The sequence below is a fragment of the Chenopodium quinoa genome, unplaced genomic scaffold, assembly GCF_001683475.1.
Source record: "Chenopodium quinoa cultivar QQ74 unplaced genomic scaffold, ASM168347v1, whole genome shotgun sequence".
In the NCBI taxonomy this organism is placed as follows: domain Eukaryota; kingdom Viridiplantae; phylum Streptophyta; class Magnoliopsida; order Caryophyllales; family Amaranthaceae; genus Chenopodium; species Chenopodium quinoa.
This window is the reverse complement of record NW_018744633.1, coordinates 4,827,006-4,835,123: the sequence shown is the minus strand read 5'-3', so window position 1 is coordinate 4,835,123 and position 8,118 is coordinate 4,827,006. Positions and strand designations below refer to the sequence as shown.

General features: G+C 37.6%; 1 protein-coding gene across 1 annotated transcript; it reads right to left on the bottom strand.

The window, feature by feature from the left end:
* Positions 1 to 4,391: 4,391 nt before the first annotated feature.
* On the bottom strand, positions 4,392 to 6,621 carry LOC110701204 (galactinol synthase 2-like). Its single transcript, XM_021878803.1, has 4 exons — positions 6,170 to 6,621; positions 5,718 to 6,041; positions 5,150 to 5,284; positions 4,392 to 4,998 (listed from the first exon to the last, which is right to left on the bottom strand). Exons 1-4 carry the CDS (start codon positions 6,497 to 6,499, stop codon positions 4,789 to 4,791), a joined length of 999 nt encoding a protein of 332 aa, XP_021734495.1. The 5' UTR covers positions 6,500 to 6,621; the 3' UTR covers positions 4,392 to 4,788.
* Between the last annotated feature and the right edge of the window lie 1,497 nt (positions 6,622 to 8,118).

Here is an 8,118-nt window from a genome sequence, read left to right as displayed (position 1 = left end):
GCCGGCTGAGGGCGGAATTCATCCGACCGCTCCTCTGCCAATGATTGCTATTTTCTGTCTTTTCTTGCGGCCCCCGTCTGGGCTGCCTTTCTCTTCTTGCCGCCTGCTTCTTGAACAGGCGCACTCTCCTTGACATTGTCAAGGTCTGTTTTTCCACCACTTGACCTAGTGGCCATAACAGTGGGCTTGACATCCGAGAGATAGCACTCTCGGGCCATCTTATGATCTCCCCTTAGGGACCCGACTGTTCCATTATCCCTCTTAAACTTGAGCAACATAAGAGATGGGATTATAACAGCCTTGGAATTATTCAGGGTTGGTCGTCCCAGAATCATGTTGTAGGCCGAGAGTTCTTCTACTACCAGGAACCGGACTACCATGTGTCGTCCTTCCCCTTTTTCGCCCAGGCGGATGGGTAAATCCACTCGTCCCACTGGGTGGACGACTCCTCCTCCAAACCCTACTAAAGGGTGGGATGCCGGATGTATGCAATCAGTATGATATTTTAGTTTCGACAGACATTTGCTACTGATGAGATCTGAGGAGCTTCCGGTATCTATGAGGATTCGGCCAACTCTCTGGTTGGCCACTTTACATTCAATAACGATAGGGTCGTCATGCGGCCCTCTTACCCCTCCTAGATCTTATTCAGTGATGACAATCTCAGGAAATGAATATTTGGAGGGTCGTTCTTGGTGAACGGAATTTACATCTAACCGTCTGATATTGTCTTTGTTGCCCCTAATAGTGGGGCCGCCTCCTGAGAAGCCGCCTGCAATGGTGTAGACGACTGCATCATCTATATCGGAGCTGTCGGCCTATTGATTCTTTTTGGTCGACTGCTTTTTTGAGGAAGTGTTCCCCGTAGATTTCTTGACATAAGTGTCAAGATCACTTTGCTCAGCCAGGCGGTCCAGATACCGCATGAGACTGATGCAGTCATTGGTGTGATGACCAACATCTTCATGATAATCACAGAATTTTTCTTGGTTCCGATTGTTTGCAGAACCCTTCATGGGGACCGGCTTCTCAATTGAGATCCGTCCCTTGATTTCCTTTAGGATAAATTGGCTATCCTTGTTGAACGCATACTTTGGGGAGTATGGTTTGAATTATTTTTTCTTTTTCTGGGCCGGCTGTTTAGAGGAATCAGCCGCCCAGACCTCTTTTCTCTTCTCGTCTTTGTTTGACGACTGTTTCTGTCGTCCTTCTATTTTGTCAGACCTTTTCCCGTCTGACTGTTTTACCGTACTACAAAGATCAGTCGCCTGTATATAGGCTTCCGCTTCAATCAAGGCCTCTTGAAGAGTCGCCACCCTCTTTCGGACCAAATCAAATTTGAAGGTCGACCCGTCTTTGAGACCTCTGAAGAAGTCAGTATAGGCTACTTCATCCGGTAACCCTTGAATCTGTATTCTCATCAGGTTAAACCGCCTGATGTAAGAACGAAGCCCCTCCTTCTCGCCCTGCTGAATTGTTCCTAAATCAAGGGTCGTCTTCTTCGTAGGGATGTTCATGGCGAAGTTGGAGGTGAATAAGTAAGCAAGCGTCTTGAAGTTATTTACACAACCAGTCGGCAGGTTGCCGAACCATTGTTGTGAAATTCCTTTGAGAGTCGCTGGGAAACACTTGCACCAAGTGGGATCATCCAACCCTTGAAGGTACATCAGGTTGGTGAATGCCATCAGATGGTCTTCTGGGTTAGTAGTGCCGTCATAGGCGCCTACTAATACATTTTTCACTTTGGCCGGCTGAGCGGCTTCAGTAATTTCCTTGGAGAAGGCCGACGGCTGTTCACCAAGTCTAAGCAAACGTAGCTGCCAGTCCATAGGTTGGACATTTTTTGCTGCATGTCCACCAAACGGAGGTGGCTGTAAAAAATACTGTTGTTGCGGTACAAACGGTAAGTTTGGTACCGCCTGGTCGCTATGAAAGCCGGACTGACGGGAGGTGCCGCCTGACTGACCCTCATGATACGACTGAGTATGCCTCATCGAGGTATTTCGCAGACTGTCTTGGAAGTTTGAAGTAGAGGCCGACTCTAACAATCGGTCACTCTTCTTCTGCTCTAGCAGTAGCCGAGCGTCTGTGTATGTTTTCCTCGACCCGTCCGCCTGAATATGACGAACATGTATCCTATTTCCTGGAGTAGGAAAACGGTATTTTGTGAAATCAAGGGCAGGTGGCTCCCACTTCCTAGATTTAGGATGAGGGGTCGCCTCTCGCCCTTGAACTGGTTTCCTCTTTAGTGAAGTGGAGGGTTTCTTAGCCGACTGCTCCTTGTCCAGAGCAGGCGGCTTCTTGTTGATCAACTCTTGAATTTCTCCCTTGAAGTCCCTCATGAAGGTCATGAGTTCGTTCCTTGTGATGGGAGCAGACCCATCAGTCGGCTGCTGCCGAACAGGCGGTGCGCCTGCTGGCTCGCTTCCTGTTTGAAGATGTTCCCGTTCCCTCCTTTCGGTATGACGGGTACGTCGGGCCCTTAGGGTCCCGTCTGAAGCTGTGTGAGCTTCAACTTCAAATTCATTCTCAGTATCGTGGTCCGACTGAACTAGAGGGTCGTCCAGGGGACGTCTCTCTTCAGGAGCCGGTACAAACGTGGATGCCATCTCAGAAGTACTCTCCCCACAGACGGCGCCAAATGTTTCGGGGTTTTCTGATGTCCTGCGGGAGAGTTACAATTCCGAGACTGGAACCGGACGCCTGTACCTGCAAAACTAACGGATGCTCCGGATGATTGGAGATCCGCCTCCGACGGTCAAGTTAGTACTTGATTAAGGAGTAATTAATGCGGAATTAAAGTGATTGGGTCTCTCTAGGTGAGAGTGTTTAATGTGTGTAATCTGCGTTTTTTGCACGTTCCCCCCCTTAATGAGGATTAAGGGAGGTATTTATAACCTCGGGAAACGTGTCAATCTAGGTTTAGGTTAACCTTGGGCTGATTGGGCTTCCCTCGGAAGTTGGGCCTAGGTGACCGGTTATCCCAGGTGTCATGGGAAGGACACGTGTCGTGTCGTAATTGGTCCATGGTGGACGGATCATTGCTTGACACGTGGCAGGCTCCTATTGGCCCATGTGACGGACACATGGCGGAACCTGATTGGTCCACTTGTCAGATGGTGATTGGTGGGGAAAAATCCCCTAATCACTACCCAACCGGCCATTACACTATGATAAAGAGCACTTTCATGCATAAATTATAGACATTAATGTTGAATTGGCACCAGGATTATAACAAAAAGGATTCTTTTGAAATAAATGAATTGAAGATAAAATATTAATTGTGCCTTACATTTTCATCGATATTACTTGCATTAGGTCAAATGTAAAATTCATGAAATCAAATAAATGTATATTTTCCTACATTATCAAAAAAAACAATGGGCAAATGATAAAATTAATGACATAGAGTGTTGAAGTATTTACCTATGATGGAGATAAAAGACAAACAACCTATTGAACAAATGAATAAAAAAATATTCTAGGAGATTGATTTAGAGTGTGAAAATTATGACACTAAGATGTTGTTTTATATAGAAAATAGAAGTGTTACCCATAGTTGTTCCGAATATTAAAATATGAAATGATAATTTTCAATTTAATTTAGTCAACCATTTTACATTACCAAAAAATTTGTAAAATTCCCTATAAAGCTATGACAAATTTAATCAGCAATTTAGGTTTTTTAGGATCCCATTTTAATACTTTCTTATAAACAAATTCATTTATGATGTTGGATATTGTAAATAATAAAATTATCATATATTACAAGTATATTACCTTATACTATCTGATAATATTAATACTTTTAGGTTTCTTTTAAAATATTTGTAAGGGATCTAAAATATTTTCTAATAATAATAATAATAATTTTCCTAACAATAATAATAATAATAATAATAATAATAATCTTAATAATAATAATAATAATAATAAAACATTAATATGTTTTAAAAAAAACATTAATATTGATTAAAATAAAAGTAGAATATTGAAATAATTAAAATAAGTTCAGATCAGAAAAAATAAGTTCAGATCAGATCAGAAAAGATAAGTTCAGATCAGATCAGAAAAAATAAGTTCAGTTCAGATCAGATCAGAAAAAATAAGTTCAGATCAAATCAGATCAGAAAATATAAGTTCAGATAAGATAAGATAAGACCATATCAGATCAGCTAAAATCAGGTGAACTAAAACAGGGCCTTAGATCCTAACCTTTTTTCCCTAGCTTCAATATGTATAATACGTTGAATTGTTCAAGATTCACTTTGAAAAAATTATATAAATCATGAAAATTATGTTGATCCTATTAGCTCTACAATAATTACAAAAATATATATATTTTTTTTAAAAAGCTTACAAGATTGAAATAAAAAAAAATTCCATGCAAGTAAAAAAACTTCAAAACTTCAATTTTTTTTTTCTTTTGAATATATAGATACTATGTACAACACCAAAGCTTATAAATAAAAGAAATATATACTACCTCCGTTACAGGTTATGTGCAACGACTTGACATAAAGCAGAGAGGTAAAATGTCTAATCGTTACGCATAACCTGTAACAGAGGTAGTATAAACCTTTACAAAATTACAATAGTCTTAGCTAAAGTCTATACATATCCCTCCCTAACTTCCAGATTCAAGGGAGGATTTTTTTTTCTTAACAAACATATATAATCATCAATAACAGATAGACAAACCAAATTCTCACGTACATATTCTTCTATTTCCGAAAAGGAAAAAAAAAAAATTGTGCTCACTATATATGCACTAGATCATCATGAACACTAAGCAGCAGACGGGGCGGTAACATAATGAAGAACACCAGCCTCCATGAGTGCCACCCTGAAAGGTTGCAATGTCTTCCGAGCCTCAACTTCCGATTTGTAATCAAGCGATTCATCATTGTATATGTCAAACCACATTTTCTCCAGCATTTTTATGTCTTCTCTATCCATGTTCTCTTCTTTGCCTGTATACCTCCAAGGTTTCGAACCCTGTTTGTCAAAAGTTAAGGGTGATTAATAACATAATAAAATAAATTAAAATGGGTCGGGTTTTAGGTGGGTAAACGGATTCAATCTCTCGAACAATACCCACCATGTTAAAAAAAAAACTAATTAAGGGTAAGATAGGAATTTCACTTACATTTGCACAATAGTGAACGACTTTGACTTCTTCTAAGTTGATGTTCTCTGGATGGCGCCATAACATGGCCAACACTAGGTTGTAAATTGGTGGGATGGGCCTGTATATGTCCTTGAAGTACATGTTCAAGAAATCCTACACATGTAATTTCCATAATAAGTTAATATTAATCAATAGTTATTATAAATGAAATTAACAATATAATAAGTTAATATTTAATCAACAGTTATTATAAATGAGATTAACAAATAAATCATGTTCAACATTTGAATCCTACCAATAAATCCGAAACTTGATTAAGAACATGTTCTCTTTAACTTTAACATATTTGAAAGTATTTCGACTTTCTTTATTCTAAACTTATAAGTGTTAAATTAACTTTTTTTAAATTAACGTCTTATTAGTTATTATAACATATATTGTCTGAAATAAATATATAACTCGATCTAAAGTAATAAAGATGACCGAAATCCACAACCCAATTAGTTACCCAATTCAATTCACACTTCATTCAATTCAACCCGATCATTTAATAAGGGTGTATGAACGCACAAAATTAAAAAATTACCTGTTCAGCAAAAGGAGTAGGAGGGGTGATTTGGAGAGTCTTGAGAAGATCATGATAAGTAGAGATACTAGGCTCATACACAAACATGCCAGCGTTGAAGTAAAGAGCAGGCTTTGGGCCTAACTCTTCTTCGGGCCAACGGACTTTATTTGGGCTTTGTTGACAGTACCCAATCTTGTATTGTGGAGTATGACTCCATGTTTTCTCACAAAAACAGTCCATTACAGCATAGAAATAGCCGTTAGGAAGATCGAACAAATGGTCTATATTATCGTACACTTGTATATCTCCATCTAAATAAATCATCTTTGTGTACTCCACAAACTGAAAACACATAAACAATAAAAATTCCATCAGATCAATTGTAGACACCCTAACAATTAATTTTACCAAACATCTATTTGACGTACTAAAATCTAGAAACGAAGATTGTATATTTATATTATTATTACCTCCCAAATGCGAAGCTTGGAGTAATTGATGACATAATAAGCCATAGCAAATTGGGTCTGATTTTCGGGCGGGTAAACGGGTTCAATCTCTCGAACAATACACCCTTGAGAGACCAACATTTTACGGTGCTCCTCCGGCACGTCGGGTAACACCGCTACCATCAAAGGGTAAGCTGATCGAGCCTTTCTTAGGCCCTTAGCTAGCCCAATAACTCCCTTGACGTAATCTCCGTTACCGGCCAAGAAAGTCACATAGGCCCGGCTCATGTGCTTCCCTAGTGGTGCCATAGTTGGCTCTGTGATCGCGGTTTCGAGGTTTGGTGGTGCCATTTTTTGTTTAATAGGGAGAATAGGTTGAAAAAATGTGCAAGTTTTTTGTGATTTTTGAGTGAAATATGCTTAGTTTGGTAAATACAAGAGAGCTTAAGTTGAAGTACTTGAGATGAGGTTGAGGGAAATGGGTTAAGGGGGTATATATAGAGTTAAGGGTCTCTTAATGATGCATGAAATTTAATTAAGATAAAGTAAACCGTCATTTTATAATATTTTAATATTATTATTAACCGTCATTTTAGGATTATTATATTGTTTTGTAATTTCTTAGAGTCATCTAGTGATACTTGACTTTTCATGAAGCTAAGGTTTTGTTTGTTTTTTTGGTAAAATGGATAGGCGTTTTACTAGCTTTTACTTATTTACTTAATTAAATAAAGTTATCCAAATTTGTGAAATTTATAAAAATGTTCTTGTCATATCCATTTTCAACTTGATCAACCGATTTTGATAAGGTTAAGTCATTAATTAGGGTATTATATTTCATAAATATCATTTGTTTTATATATATATATAGTGTTAAATTCAAATTGAAATAAAAAATTATATTATTAATTAGGGTTTGTTCTCTTACGTTGAAATTCAGTTCAGTTCAACTCAGCTCACCTTAGTTCAGTTCAGCTCAATTCAGTTCAGTTCAGTTTAGCTCCTAATTTCCTTCTCTTATAAAATATTCAGTTCAGTTCAGCTGAGTTCAATCAATGAGAACAGACCCTTAGTTTTACTTTTGCACACTGTATGATTGTATTAAACAAGTATTTTTGTGTGGAAGATGAGTATTACTCATTCGTACTAGTTAAGCTAGCAAGCTAGGCCAACCTTTATTTAAATGTAATGAAATCTACACTGTTAAAATGTACGGCGGCGTATATTTATTTCGAACTTATTTCTACCAAGATAATGAAGATCATCATAAATTTTATATATGTCCGTTTGTATATGTATGTGGTATGAAGTACCCACCGTATTCTTAATATTAGTGTATATCCAATATATACGTAGTTTATATAATTTTCGTTCTTTCATATAGAATTATGAACGATAAAAACTTGAAAATTAAACCAAAATAATTACGTATATAAAAGTGCTTAAATATAATCCCAAGAAAGGAGTCATAATTAAGTAAAAGTTAAGTTAATATTCTCCAAATAATCCAAATGTAATACTAGAACATTCTAGCTTAAAATCATATATTACCAAAAATGTCGGGAAAGGATGGAACATCCTACGTAATGGAGCAACTGTAGTCATTTCGTCTATTAGTTAAAACTTAGAATTTTGTAGCATATAATTCAATTAAGTAAAAGCTAATTGGTTGGTAAAAGGAAGAAGCTAGAATCTAAAAATTGTATGGTTATCTTACTTTGATTAGCTGGCGCTTGATTATCATGCATGCTATCCTCTTAGAAAGAAGAAAAAAGCTTGGATCTTTACAAAGTATATCCACCAAACGTACATTCTGGGGATCTAACGATGCATCGCGAAATCTAGCTAGCTGCGCATGCAAGCCATCCACGGGTCGCCATCTCTAGCCATACACCCATATGTATCAAGTCCTTCGGAAATAAGAAGAAGAATGACTAACATATAAAATTAAATTTGCAGATAAAATCTTT